We start from the raw sequence: 15563 nt of genomic DNA, 5'->3' as shown, positions 1-15563 counted from the left end.
GGTGGGTAAGAGTTTGCAGGAACAAATGCCATGGATGGGAAGTTAAACCCAAATGAGAATCTAGAATGTAACCAACATCAAGGAAGGAGGACAACGAGAAAGGCATTTGTTGAAGCCAGCTGATGCACGGCCAGGCACATTCCAAGTTCAAGGTCATGGGGGTCAGACACAAGCAAGCCCCTGAGACAACGTGGTAGTCACACTGGCTGACTTCTGCAGACCCTCTGGACTGAGTGATTTCTAACCAAAGGCTAGAAAAGGAACAGGAGCGTAGGCAGGCTGATGGGTTAGTTTCAAACCAGAGCAGGGGGGAGAGAACCACTAGCCAGGCAGGCAGGTGTGTTTGGGTGTTTATGTGTTTGTGGAAGGAAGGTTGGAATCTGACACCTACTGCTAATTTCTCAAACCAGCACCCAGGATGATTAGGGGCGTAGGCCAGAACAATTGAAGAATCTTCCCAGCAGGCTATTAACTTCACAGTTAGTATTATTAACAGTAATAACAAATGACATAACTATTTCACTGAGAGCTGTATGTGCCAAGTTTTGTGCTAAGTACATATGCTCATTTCTTTCTCAAAACCACACTGTAAAGGTTTTGCATCAGTCTTCAAGGACCTCTGAGCACTTGTGACTTGCTCAAGGTGATTCAGCCAGGAAGTGGCACAGCCTGGAGGACTGACTGCCCTCTTCCTCGTGAGCAGGCAAAATCTGGATAAGAATGCCACCTCTGAAACCTCAGGGCACACCTACAAGGTGAGGCCCAGAGCAGTCCATTAGTAAGAAAGCTCACAGAACCCATCAAGCCCAGCTTTCCCCAAATTCACATGGGGCCCTTGCTTCATGTGAACATTCTCAGGAAACTAGAACATACTAAGAGAGCCACAGGCCAAAACATGTTAGTCCCTTCTACAGGGGCACTTCAGTTTAAGAAGTATTTTTAACTACCTTTTCATCATTTCCCACCCATCCCCAGAGAAAACTTAAATTTAAACTCTAACAAGAGACATTACATACTAAGAAATGAGATTTTATCTCATAGAATTGTGCTTTGGTGGACCACAAACCATTTTAATATCTTAGGCCTTTTTTTTGCTCCCAAGAAGGAATTTTTGCCCCCTGGGAAGTACGAGGACCCTCCTTGACAAGTCATAGTTGAAAGCTATGCTTGTCTTTCCTACTGCCAAGCATCTCTAAATAAAAGAGCAAATATTGACAGAAAGCAAAAGAGAATGGAAGATGCTGAAGAGCTGAGTGCCAGATCATATCAGCACTTTAAACCCATCAGCCACCAGGCCCCACCTCACCCACAGAGCTCCCATGACAGTGGGATATCCAGCCATATGATGAAGGATCTGGAAACCATATTCTGTGCAGAAAAACTGAAGAATGGGGGACAAGAGGGAGCTTCACATGGAAAAGCAAAAACACAATAACTTTCAAATATTTGGAAGGCCATCAGTTACAAATGCCAGTAGACTCAGTATCTGGTTAAAGGCAGGAAGGAGGGAGGCTGTGGAGTCAGACATATGCAGATCAAATTCTGGACCAAGGTCAAGGTCTTTATAATTAAGGTGCTCCATCAATAGAATGGGGTACTTAACCACCTAATGAAAGATCCCCTCCCCCATCCCAGGTGGAAATGACAACTTGGGGACAAGGAAGAGTTGCACTGGACAGAGGCTGTTAGTCACCCACTTCTAAAATTCCCAACCATCCCTCAAAACTAGAGGGTTTTATAACAAGACAAAGGAGTCCTAAAAGGGGTGGATTCTCCTAAAACAAGAAATCGCTTTCAATATTTAAAACTCTAAGCAATAGCTCTCATGTTTTAAGGAATATTTAACTCTGCCAGATTCTACAAAACCGTCATTTGGAAAGTCCCTTGTATTCTGGAAAATGTCCTTTGTTTAAGTGGTTCTATAAATGGACTAGATGTACTCTGACTGCAGTTGGAGGAGCTGGTGTTCTAGAATCGAGAGGGATGTCAGTCCCTCCATGCCTCCGTGACGTCCCGTCTCTTAATACAAGACGACAGCTGGTCTCTGAGGGCCGAGCCCTCCAAGCTGACAGAGACTGGTGGCATGGGAACTCACTAAAGACAGGCAAATTATAAGACTACATTTTCATTTTTCTTTAGCAACAAGTGAATTCCTGTATAGCGCTCATTTTAAGCCACGGGTGATGGCACATCAGGAATCAGAAAATCAACCTCCTGGGTCTCAATCAACACTTTAATTTTATTTAGTTGTAGTGAAATAGAACATGATAGGACAGAATGGACTAGAAAATAACAGAAAGCGCTACACACAGCAAAGGCAATCACTGATTCATGGAATTTTTGCTTTAGTTAAGAGAGAGAGAGAGTGAGTGTGTGTGTGACGTGAATCAATTTCTTACCTCTGTTGACTAAAAGAAGTCAAGCTTGGGGCTTGGGACACAGCCATGCAGAAAGAGCAGAGAACAGACACTCGTGGTGGAGAAAAGTTTTAATGACACAGCCAACACTACAATCACACTTGGCTCTCAGACAACTTGATCTTTGGGACTATGTATGGAGTCAAGCCAACATTCCAACTTCTAGAAGCAGGAGGAGACAGGGGCCAAGATATCTACATCTCATGATCAAAGTACCTTTTAATTCTTCTTAAATAATAACCTTCATTGCTCTGGCTTCCAAAAGGGCTCTAATCCCAGGGTCCTACTTCTCTTCCATGGATATTCTCTTCACCTGGGCCAGTTTAAACAGAGGCCACCTGTGACAGCAGCCCCTTGGGTCCCTCGGCAGTCTCTAACGTACAATATATACAACTAGATCTGTGCAGGCAGGGGACACGCAGGGCAAAGGACCGCTTTGGTGCTGCTGGTTGGGGCGGTGTTTCCTCACTGGATCTTGGTGACTGCTTCATGGATGGAGGAGGCCACATAATCTAGATTCTTAGTGGTTAAACCGCACATGTTGATCCGACCACTGGGCAGAAGGTAGATGTGCTTCTCGTTGACCAGATACTCCACCTGTTTGGCTGTTGAAAACCAAGAGAGGTATAACTGGAGCAGGAATCCTTGAAGAAACACAAGTTCAGAGACTCCAGGATAATGACAGCACACCTTCTTTCCCTCCAGCATGGAGAAGCAAAACAAAAGGAGCCATATTTTTCCAGGTGACATGTAGGGAAATACAACTCAATAGATTCTGGAAAATAAGCTTGACAGCTAAGTTTCTGATGCCAGAAAGCTCCCTGTGGCTCCTCCTAGTGGGAATTTTAGTCTGGGAGCACATCCCAGCCAGAGTTTGCATGTGACAAGCACTGGGACAGCCCTATGAACTGCAACAGCCTCAGCCCTCAAATATTCCACCGTCATGAAAGACCGGTGACAAAGGGCTTCCTTTATCTCTTCCTTAACCTGGACTTGCTTATTCCCAAGTGCCCAGCAGCAACCTCCCTTTGAAACTTCATTTTCAGAATTCAGTGGAAAAGGCCCCATGCCTGAGAGGTGCTGAATAAATTATGCATGAACACCAGGTTGAAAATCCATGAGGACCCCAGGGCCTGCTGCTTCTCGGCTTGCTCATTCAGATGCATGCAAGGGGCGCTCCATGTGTTTGCAGAAATGCTCCTGCACGAAGTAGGAAGCAGCTGCCTATACTTCTTTTATGCCACAATTTCTAGAGTTTTTTGCTTTATTGCAAACCCATTAACGAAATTTTAGCTGATTTTTGCTTCACTAGGATCAATTTGAGGAGATGGGATAATTAATAACTTATATAAATTTAACAAATAAATTTAAAATTTATCTGAAAACATAAAATGAAAAATAATAATTGTTATGTACATGGTGTTTATGTTCCTCCAAAATTCATGCATTGAAAGCAGCCATGTGATGGTCTTAAGAGGTGAGCATTTGGCAGGTAATTAGGTTTATTTGAGTAAGGCAGAGGCCTGCGTGGGATTACTGCCCATCTAAGAGACCCCTCTTTCACCTTTCTCCTTCCCTCACCCTCCACCCCATCACCACCTGGTCAGATACAGCAAGACAGACATCTACAAGTCAGAGCCCTCACCAGAACCTGCTGGCACCCTGATCTCAGACTTCCCAGCTTCCAGAACTGTTAGGAATCTCTGTTGCTTAAGTTACCAGTCTGTGGTCTTTTTCTGACAGCAGCCTGAGTTGAGTAAGAGCAATGAAAACATAATAATCAGAGGAACAAACGCCATGTGCCAGACAGTGTTCTAGCACTTTATAAACTCAGTGCATCTTATTATCATCTCCATTATCAGCCCCATTTTACAGATGGGCAGAGGGAAGTTAAATGACTGTCCCAAGGTCACACAGCTCTGTCAGTGGTAGACCTGGGATTTTAAGGTGGCAATGCCACTCCTGAGCAGGGGCTCTTGGCCAGGATGTGATGCCACCTCTGTACAGCGGGGCCCTTCTGACCCAGGGCCCCCTCTAGGCAAACAGCGCCTGTCAGAAGTAGCCTTTACTAGCTTTAACTGTGTGAACTATAGTCACCCAGGGAGATAGCACCTAACCTCACACACCCACAGAACCACAGGCACACCACTATTTGGAAGCCTAAGCCCCAAAGGCAGGGATTGCGGGTACAAGGTCTACTCTGTTTTTGTTTTTTTTTTTTTTTTTAATCAAAATAAAGCTCCACTTCTGTTGTGGAAGGGATCACAGTTGAGAAGTTATGAACTCCTCCCCTAGGAAAAAGTCAACTGCACACACATAATACTTAAAATATAATTTTAGGGGCTTTATAAATCTCCTAAAACTCATCCATGGATTTCAAGTTAAAAGCCCCTGTTCTGACAAAATGTGAGAACATGAGAATTGCAGAAACTAGGTGGTGGGTGTATGGGGGTTCACTGCATAAGTTCTCCAACTTCTCTGTATATTTAAAATGTTTTCGAATAAAATATTGGGGGTAGAGGTGGAGAACCCAATTTTGAAAAAAGATAAGTGGAGCGAAGTAGAACAAAATGGTTATTTTATTGGGAGGCATCCTATCTTGTGAGTTTTTAGAATATTACTATGTAACACCATTCCCATTACACTTCATATGTTTTAAGCTACATAAGAAGGCTCTTACTATTCAAGTGAACTAATTCTCCATTCCAGAGTCATGAGGACACCTACAGCTAGTTGGCCTATCCCTTTACTGTTTTGGGTAGTTCTACCTTACTCCAAAGTATCTCAGAGGGGTTTATAATCCATAGTCTTTACCAACTTCTTGTTAATACTGATTTCCTTTGGCTTTTTCCAAGCCTGTTTAAAATAGGCCCTCTGATGGCCCTTCTTGCCCCACTGGTGGTCAGCTCACACCCAAGTCAGGCACACCCAGGGCCACGAGCTCCCCTGAAGGTGAGTGGCGACATCTGCACCATGTGACCGGTAGTTAGCAGGTCCAGGCGTTACTATTACGTGAATGTAATAGTAGGGAGGCCAACTATTTGCCCCACTGGCCACTGACAAAGACCCTATGGGGCTGCCCACTAGATTCTCAATAGGCTCTTCACCCTGCTCCCAATCTGAGTCACTTATGAAATAAAGTGATGACTGTGCAACATCTTTTTGAGGATAATACCTGGAGATTACAAAAACCCTGTGAAGAAAGAAGATCCCTGAAAAATCATAGGTAACAGTCTCACTTAGGATTAAGGAAAAGCCAAAAGCACCAATGAGAGACCTTTCCAAAGTGAAGACTCCAAGCCACAAATCCCGTTACCTCCCGGCTGGCTCTGACCACTTCCTGGTCCACAAAAAATAAAAATGCCTTAGCTCTGAGTGAGCAGGGCCGATGCGACAACACTCTGGGAGAATCAGGGGTTCAGGAGATGGGTGGGACTGAGGCGAGCTAACAAGGTCTGGCCTCAAGTCAGGGCTGATCATTTGGGAGACAGAGAATGGAGCGGAGCCCCAGAGCTGGGGTGGGGGGAGGGGCTGGGTCTGCCTGCACACACACCCTGAGGTGGTGGGGGCCACTTACAGTTCAACCCCGTGAAGCTGAACATCCCAATTTGATCGGTGATGTGGTTCCAGGTCCCGGGGGTCTTGAGGGATTCTAATCGTGACCTGAGCTCAGACCTCATAGTCAGAATCCGGTCGGCCATCGTCTTCACGTTACCTTTCCTGAACGAAGAGCGACATGAGTATCAATTCAGCGGAGAGAACTTCAAAACTGATTTAACCGATAAAATAAAAACAAGATCACGACCTGCCTAACATGGTGGGTGGGTGCCTGGACGGGTGGGTCGACAAACCGAGAGAAAAACTGACCAGGCAGAAGAAAGGACTGTATTTATGAACAGAGTGAAGTGTCTGTCTGGGGTATACTGCCTGCAACACCACTCAGGCTTCGCTGAGGTACTGACAGACAGGATGTTTATCAGGTCTAAGGAAGCAAAATAAGATTATATGTAAACTAGAGAGAATGACGTGCCCCCAAATTGTCACACTGACTTGCATTGGACCTTCTCTCCGCAGACCCTCCCTGTGTCTCCCAACGTTTAGGGGAGGAAGCCTGGCTGGTGGACAAGTGCGGGAAGCTGCCACTCCCCAAGCACCTTCTGCGTCCTGTCAGTGAGCACATGTTGTTTCACATATGCGAGTAGGTACCAGCCCAAGTCTACAAAATGTGTGGCATTCTAAGTTGTTGGGGTAACTTTGTGCTGCCTCTGCCTACGTGGAAGAGCCAGTGACATGGACAGCAGAGTGACCCTTTGCACACCCAGGCCTCGCCTCCTTACCATTCCTTAAAGAGCTCAGGGCTGGAGAGGGTGCAGGCCACGATTCGTGCTCCCTGCGCGGGGGGATTGGACCAGGTAATCCGCACGATCTTCTCCATCTGGGAAAGGACCCGCAGGATGCTGTCGCTCTCTTTGGAAACCACGGTCAGATTCCCCACTCGCTCGTCTAGAGAGAGGGCTGAGAATCAGTCCCGGAGGCCCGGCGGGGGCGAGGGAGGACTGGGCTGTAGCTCAGGAGAGCACTCACTGTAGAGCCCGAAGTTCTTGGAGAAGGACTGCGCACAGAAGAGCTCGAATCCTTCAGACACAAAATAGCGAACAGCCCAGGCGTCTTTCTCCAGGTCTCCAGAGGCGAAGCCCTGATAGGCTGAGTCAAAGAAGGGGAACAGAAACCGGCGCTGCAAGGAAGGAGAGTGGGTCAGGGCAGGAAATCCTTCTGGAGCCAAACTCACACTGGTTTCCTTCCCCCACCAGTCCTGGAAGGAATTCCTAACGCTGTCTGCTTCTCTTAATTCTCTTCTTTCTGCATCCAGCCACCATTCTACATGTGCTTCTCTGTCCAGCTAAATAATAACCAGCAAGTCTAACAACTTGAGAGTGTCGTATGCTGTCTTAGTACGCCACATTGCCAGCATTTTTGAGGCATGGAGGTCATCTCCTACACTGGTTGACTCTTCCCCATGAGTTCCTGCTGTGATAGCCTAGTGAAGTACGCACTTGTAGCCCCAGGGCCTCATCACAAGCTCAAGGCCATTCTGCATTCTCATGACAAAGAAGACAGCATGGACCTTTCCAATCACTCCATCTTCCTCAAAGAGCTCCCACAGTGATCCGGCTGCTCCTGCTGGCCTCCCTCATTTCCCTGCTCCCAATTGTCCGGGCCAGAGACCCGAGTGCATCCTCAGCGCCTGCCTCTGCAGCTCACCCCTCGCAGGCCCTATCACTCATCTTTCCGAGAAGCTCTAGATCCTTTCACTGCCACCGACTTCATTCAGACCATGACCAACACCTATTTAGTTCATGACATAGAGCGCCCATCTGCTCTCCCAGCCTGTCTAGCCCCGCATCCCTCTGATCCACTCCCCGTATGCAGTCAGGGTGACTCAAGACAGCACACATCCAGTTGTGCCATGCCATGCCCTCAGATAAAGTCCAATGTCTCAGCACAGGCTGGCCCCCTCTAGTATTACCCTTCACATTCCCCGAACTCACCTGGGTCTTTAGGCCATAGCAAAAATCACTGCTGCTTCTTCAAATGGGCCATGACCTACCACCCTGCCTGTCTTCATTCTTCAAATCTCAACTTGGAAACCACTTCTTCCAGGAAAGCGTCTTCTGCCACTACCACCACCCTCCCAACACACACAGCCTCCCCAAAGTCTGGGCTACGTCCCTCCATGTAACCCCAGCAACAGAGCTGTGCCAAGTGTTTGGTTTGCTTTGTGCACCACTGTGCCTCTCCTCACAGTACCTGGCATGTAATAGCTTCTCAATGGGTTTTCTTTGAACATGTCAGCATATGAAGAATACCTATGCTCCAAGCTAGAAATCCTAATCCAGAAAGTTATCCCAAATAATAATAAAAAGGAGTCCTATAACATCACTATTCACAAGAACAAGAAACCAGAGAGCTAAACGTCCATTGACTGACTTAATCCATCCTTAATGGGACATGCCCATGAGAAACAATATTACTAGCCATTTAACGCCACGTAAAGGAGCATAAGGGAAAAGCAAAGGATGCCTCAAATAGCAGAGACAAAACGATCCCATCTTTATAAGATATATATATACATGTAACTACACTAAACAAAAGACCAACGGATGGATATTCTGTATTCCAAAATGTCAACAATGGCTTTCTTTGGGCACGAGGACTTACAGTTAATGTTTTTCTTTGGGCTTTTCTCCACTTTCAAATTTTTTAGAATGCAGGTACTGCTGTGGAACACATTAATAACACATACAGTTTCTCACGAGGTGGTCTGAAAAGGCAGTTACCTTCATGACAACAGCGATCTTCTTCCACTGCTCCGGGGTGGGGTCAGTCCCGGTGGGGTTGTGTGCGCAGGCGTGGAGGACAAAGATGGAGAACTCGGGAGCATTCTGAAGAAAAGGGAACCGCGTCAGCTCTGCCACAGGCAGGAAGGTGCCACAAGCAGGGAAAGAGTCAGGGGCACACAGGTCGGGGCACCTGGCCCCCACTTAAGTTCTATCTCAAAAACCACCACCTGGTTTGGGAATGATCCTCACACTGTCTCGCTTATCAACAGATCCAGATGCTTTCCCCTGTTCCCCGACACCACAGGGTTCTGTTTACTCTTCCTTAATCACCTACCTCCAGATCATTCAGGAAGCCCTCAAGGTCAAGTCCTCTTTTTGCTGCATCCCAATAGTGATAGGATCGAATGTCTTTAAATCCAGCAGCGGCAAACACAGCATTATGGTTCTCTGTAAGCCAAGGGGTGAAATGTTAAAGGCCTTTACCAACTCAAAGAGGAGTGACAGGAAAGGATCCAGCGATCCTTTCCATCCAATGATCCTTTCTACTCAACAATCAAGGTATTCCGACGACGTGCCAGCTAATCCAAGGTAGGGTTACATTTCCTATGTGAGTAGTGCAAGTCCCAAGGATAATTTCCCCAGCTTCTGTTTCTCCTCATACTATGGCTAAAGGACTCACCCCACGTAGGCGAGGACACATAGACGGGCGTGTCCTTGTTGTTTGTTCCATTGTACCACCGCGCTAGGAACTCGGCTCCGATTCGAAGTGCACCCGTTCCCCCCAAAGACTGCACACCTCCTACCTGAAAGAGAAGAAGCAGGGTCACTGCTGATGATGGTGAGGTCAGATAATATTAGGAAAAATACAGTAATAGTGAGTGCTTACTTTGTGCTGCTGTGGCAAGTCCTTAAAATATATTATCTCACCAAAACCTCGTAACTACATGAAAAAATACCATTAATTTCCTGTGTTCACACATGAGGAAACTGAGGCTAAGAGAAGAGAAGCACTGTGCTCAGAGTCACCAGCTAGTGAGCCATAGGGCTGGCTCTTCAACCCAGGAAGTCTGGCTCTTGGGGGAGCCTCCCTTCTGAACACAGAAATCGAGGACATTCCTGGGCCACACTGGAGTATGACCTGCAGGGCCAGCCCAGCCTTTTAGCACATGTTCCGATGTCAAATCTGCCCTGATAGAAGCCTGTTAAGGAGTGTTCCCAGCCAGCCAGGGTTATCAGCTTGCAGTAGGGACGCAGCAGCAGGGGCACAGGTGGCACTGACCCAGGCCTACCCTCTCCAGCCACTCCGCCCTAATCGCTGTCCTGCTTGTGTTGCTTTGATTTTGTCCTTTCACAATTCTAAGGAGGTTTCAGCAATTCTTTCAATAGAGAAATGTCATAAATTACATGCTGCTTAATATGTCTAAGGGATTAAGGAGAAAGAAAAAGATCACATGAGAAAGTCTAAAGAAAAGGGCACATGCCAGTCTGGTAACAGTCGCAACCTCTGTGGATGCGGGAACAGGGCTCAAAGTCTCTAAGGTTGCTTTTTAAAAATGAGGAGACTGTATTCATACATTACTTGTAAATGTCTGGGGCTTGCTATAAAATAACTTGGCAGGAGGGACAGGAGTATACAAGATGGGTCATATACAGATCATTGTTGAAGGGAGGTGATGGACACATGGGGCATTACTCATTAGCCTGTTTTATCTACTTTTATGTACATTTGAAATATTTCATAATAAAAGGGGTTTAAAACAATCAATAAAGAAGAAAAGTTTCCAAAATCTTTTCAAAAACAGAATTTGCTAAAAGGTAACAAAGGCAAACCAAGGGAAAGAAAAAAGGGAGAGACCTAGTTCTTTCACAAATATTGCTACAACCTTTCCAAAGAAACATTAATGAGCAGCATGAATTCAGTAGAACATTAAAAAATACCCCCTTGATCATGTCAGAGTCCTCCTATGAATGCAGGACCACTAAGAAACATTATAAAATGCATCCTGCTGCGAGAGAAAACCAAATGCCCTTAACGGATGAGAAAAGCAGAGCTGTCCTGATGCAAATGCTCAGTGAAACAGAAACAATGGATACTTCCTCACAACAAATGGAAAAATTCATTCAACCTGCAAGTCAGCTTCACGATGAATAATGAATTATTGGCAGAAGTCTGTTTTATAAGTTAGTATCAAGGCAAGGGCACCAATGGCACCCTTTTCTCCCCCACAATTCTATTTGTATTCAGAGATCCGAGCACCTGTGAAAGAACCCAGTCTGAAATGTGTCACGTAAGGAAAAAAGGGAGCACAGCTGGATGCCGCAGACTGGAGCGAAGGCAGTGGTGGTGGTGGGGCTGGAAGTGTTGGGCACCAGTCAGGCTCAGAGCACTAACTTTTCTCTTCTTCACAGGGACCCCTACTGGGCACAGATCCATTTCATGACCTTAAAGGTTCTGCCTCCACATTGTGGGTTCTTTATGCAAATCATTAACAAGATTGTGTAACCCAAACACGCATTCATGTCTCATGGGTTTGTCATCCAGCTAAGTTGACCGTCAACTTTACACACTAGTTCACATTTCAGATAGACAAGCAATTCTGGAATGTTAGTACAACCTGGATAAATGTGTGAGGTTTCCCTGAGCATGGTTTTAAGTTATCATGGAAACCAGACAGGTGCACAGGGACATGGGTGAAAGCCTTCCAGGCCTAATTTTTTTATTTTCTGTGCTCAGTTTTTAACTCCACCTTTTCTCTCCCACTTTAGAAAATAAATTCATAAGTTAAAAAAAGTTGGAAGGTTGGTAGACTATACTAATAATGGGATAAACAGACTTCACAAATTAATCCTTGTCATTCATGAAGTGCATGACACTTGAAATACCAAATTCTCAAGAAATTATCACTCCCTAAAAACATATTGAAGACTGGACAGCTTCAGAGAAACTCAAATTGTTCTAAACTATATCAGCAATGAACAGGGACTCAATATTGCAGCAATTTGGTCACTCTGTGAGGTAAATTGCTCTAGTGCTCAAGAAAGTCCTGTGTGGAATGAAGGAAAATCATAATGTCAAAGGAAGTAAGGACAGACTTCCTCAAAGATTAAATTGGATGTCTGGTCTAGATCCTAAGGTCTGAAAATGGAACAGTAGTCTGAGGCAGTGAGGAGTCCGGAAAATTGGTCTCCTCCAAATGGTTAATGGACCTGGTAATGCTAAATCTTGAGAAAAAAGTCAACAGGAAGACATGGTTCCTGTTTGTTTTCTGGATCATTCATTCTTTCATTCTTACCTCCTCTCCTTCAAGTTTTTGGCTCAAATGGCACTTCTGTACTACCATGACAACACCAGGGGACGCTGTCACCACCCTCACGCCCGCCCTCAGCACTCCCAGGGTGTCCTCCCACTTTACCTCCACATCACTGCTCAGCATTTACTGTAATATGCCATGCCACGTTCTCATTCTTGTTTCTTCCCATGAACAGCAAGCCAGGCAGAGGATATCTGTGTTGTGGTCACCCCTGTGTTCCTCCTTCTAGAACAGTGCCCAGCCCTGCCTGGTGTTGAATGTTCATGTGTTGACTGAACATGAGAGAATCTCTGACGTGTTGGCAGCTAAATGCTAAAGATTTAAGTAAGCGAGCCATGGTTCCTGCATGGGGGGAGGTGTCATCTTCTGAGCGTGAAAGGCTTATGAGGTCACAGAGCTCAGTAAGCACAGTGACTGTTACTGCCAGGTTATGGACAAAGTCCTGGGGTAACTCAGAGGGCTTGGACAGCTATCTCTGCCTGAGAGCAAAGGATTCAGCACAGAGGTGACCCTTGCCCGGGCTCTGAAGGATGCAGGTGGAGGCTGGAGTGAGGAAAGTATGTGTGGCTGGGGGGCATTTCCAGCAGAGGGAACAGCAGGGACAAAGTCTCCAAGTCACAACAGGGCCTGCCTGGCGGGTAGAGACAGCAACAGGTTCTTAAAACAGCAGGACCCCAGGGGCCAGGGTGCACTGGTCACTGGAAGAACAGGATGAAGGCCAGTGACAAAGTGCCACACGCCCAGCTCAAAGTCTGGATTCTACGCCATAGACAATGGAGGAGCTGCTGGGGGAGGGGGCAGAGGAACAAGGAACATAACATGATTGGCTTTGTTTTTGCTAGGGAGGATCATCCTAGCTGAGCTGTGCAGAATGTACTAGAATGGGAAAGAGACTAGAGGCCAGAAATTATTACAAGGATCCAAATGAAATGGTGGTGGGCTGGACTAAGCGTAGCCTGGGGACAGTGAAGATGTCCAGGGAAAGATGAGAGGTGCAGAGTTCATTATCAACTAGTCCCTAAGGTGATGTGGATGCCAGATGGGTGTCCTAAGATGTTAAAAAAAAAAAGTCCTCAATCATTTACAGACTACTACAAAGACTTTAAATTTGTTCTATGACTACAAACACAACAAGAATGAGCCAGACTAAGAGGGAGGACTCTGTTCCACGAGCAACAGCCCCAAGTCTCACAGAACAAAGTGAGTGCTGGCAGAACAGACATATGCCCAGGACAGTAACTGTGTCAGGAATGCACAGGCTCAGAGGAAGATGCTCCCCCATAGGGAGCCTGTTTTCGCTGTCCACAGAATCACGAGTAACCTCAACAGCGCTGCGCAGACAGCCTGCAGCTGCCGGTCTCCCACGCTCCGTTCTTCGGGTCTCTTCCTCCCCCTCTGTTGGAAACACTGAATTTTCAGAGCAACGTGCCAACACCAGCCATAATCTCTCCTCTGCCATTTCTGTCTGTATTCCTCCAGTTCCTCAAGGCAAGTAAGTCGCAGTCTCTCAGTCCAGTTCATACAAGATTGGACCTAATTCACTGCCTAATCATTGCCTGAGCTCCGAGACCGTCACCCTGAGCCTCCCTGCTCGCCTGTACACATCAGAATATGCCCTGAGCAGCCTTCATTTGACCCTGCCATTCTGCTTATCAGGGCATCTGGGCAACAGCCTGTGGGGGATGAAACGTATGACTTCAAGATGCACGAAGGCTGCACTATCGCCCTGGCCCCGGGAGCCACGGGGCAGCTGGTTTCAATTGCACAATGCCTACGTAACTGGCATTGCAAAAACCTGGGCTCTTTGTCGTTCTACTCCTCCAACCAGATTTATCTTCTTCAAACATCACTTTATTGGGTAACTCCTCTGCGCAAAACTGCCATTGGCTTCCCCTGCCCTGGCTGCCAAAATCAGCTTGCCTGAGCTACCCAATGTGTTCCCAGGTAGGCTCATCAGGTAGGTCTCTTGACTAGCTAGACCTGCTTTCATCTCTTGGCGCTGGCCCTGGACCCCCGCTTGAGACAAATGCCCCTTCTTTTTCCTTCCTGTGTACTTTGTAGTTCTCAACCCAAGCTGCGCTTTGGAATCACCTGAGGGGCTTTTAAAAAAATGCCCATGGAGGGAAGGGAATTGGGGGGAAAGGGAGTAAAAGGGCAGGGAAGGGTGGTACCCTCTAAGATTCAGATTTAACTGAAGTGGCATGGGGTCCAGTCATCAGTATGCTTTCAAAAGCAATTCCCCCGTGATATTAATGTACAGCCAGAATGAAGGAAGAGCGTGCTGGTCTCATTTCCCAAGATGTAGCTCAAGTCCCATCTCCAATTCTCACCAGTTTCCCTCTCCTCTGAATCCCACAGCACTGGGGATCCCCTCCATACCACTTCCTGCCACACAGAGCCCCTCTCGTTGTTTCTGCTCCCAGATGTGTTCTTCCACGTGTCTCTAATCATACACAGCCTATGTAGCAGGAAGCATTTAGATGAGAGAAGTTGTAATGCAGGCTTGAGGCATTAAAGAATATTAGAATTGGCAGGAACTTCAGAAGGCAACTAGACAACAGGCTCTTGAACATTGGGGGGGTTGTGGGGGAGGACAGACTACTTTTGAAAACCTGGCAAAATCATGAATCTTCTCCCTGGAAATACATATACACAAAGAACTCTGCATAAAATTTCAGGGAGTCCAGAAGCACCTTAAATGATCCCCTATTCAAGCGCTCCTATGAACCATGAACCATAAACTGGTCTTTTTCTAACATGTGGATGAGATGCAGGGGCTCCAGGAGAAATGCCCAGAGTCAAAGTGGTGGCAGAGCTGGGTCCACACCCTGAACTCTCATTCATGCCACTAAATTCCCTTGGTTTGGCATTGCCACTACTGCTCCAGATCCGCCATCTGATGATCATCTGGGCAAAACTGAACCATCAGAGGAGCCACCTTCTGCATCTGGATGGCCATGTGATGTGCACTGTCGGGTCAGGGGCCTACCACTTAAACCTCCTGCACTAACAGTTCAATAAACATAATACCTAGAACTTGAAATAAGTGGAATTTTCTACCTTTTTTTCTTTTCTTTTCCTTCCCCCCCCCCTTTTTTTACTTTCACAGTTGCTAAAGAAAAACTCACCCGATTCTCCTTGATTGCTGGGCTGTCCTCCCCAAGAGCAAGGCGGGAAGCACAGGTCCGGAACTCGGCCAGGCCCAGGATGGGCAGGTACTCATGGTTTAGGCTATTGTCATTGGCAATCTTCTGCTCCACCTTCCTCACTACAGGCAGAACCCAGGGCTGGCAATCATCTGTACGATAAGCTGGACATGGGATAAAGTTATGTAACAAAGGAGTCTTAGTCTTTGTTCAAGAAAGAGTATGGAACTGTGAACACAGAGTTCTACTGTCTTCCGATCAAAATAGAACTGTGAGGGAAGTTAACATCAAATTCACTCACTCAGTTCACTCATTGCCTGCTTTGGGCCAGGCACTAGGTTAGGTACA

The 15563-nt window shown here is 46.6% G+C and overlaps 1 protein-coding gene across 2 annotated transcripts in view; it reads right to left on the bottom strand.

Moving 5' to 3' along the window:
* GOT1 (glutamic-oxaloacetic transaminase 1) overlaps positions 1-15563 on the bottom strand; it is a 38139-nt gene that overhangs the window by 14343 nt on the left and 8233 nt on the right. Inside the window, exons 2-9 of one of the 2 annotated variants that reach the window (XM_037496109.2) lie at positions 15198-15379; positions 9438-9561; positions 9093-9205; positions 8756-8860; positions 7002-7152; positions 6755-6920; positions 5995-6137; positions 2617-3022 (exon numbers count right to left, since the gene is read on the bottom strand). In XM_037496109.2, coding sequence (XP_037352006.1) covers positions 2883-3022; positions 5995-6137; positions 6755-6920; positions 7002-7152; positions 8756-8860; positions 9093-9205; positions 9438-9561; positions 15198-15379 — 1124 coding nt within the window. In that variant the 3' untranslated portion in view covers positions 2617-2882. Of the gene's footprint in view, positions 1-2616; positions 3023-5994; positions 6138-6754; positions 6921-7001; positions 7153-8755; positions 8861-9092; positions 9206-9437; positions 9562-15197; positions 15380-15563 lie in introns of those variants that run through there. The other variant, XM_054689985.1, reaches the window with a different exon arrangement.

Source organism: Talpa occidentalis, unplaced genomic scaffold (assembly GCF_014898055.3).
Source record: "Talpa occidentalis isolate TD23 unplaced genomic scaffold, MPIMG_talOcc4v2.1 talOcc4.8, whole genome shotgun sequence".
Lineage (NCBI taxonomy): Eukaryota > Metazoa > Chordata > Mammalia > Eulipotyphla > Talpidae > Talpa > Talpa occidentalis.
This window is presented reverse-complemented; position numbering and strand designations above follow the sequence as displayed.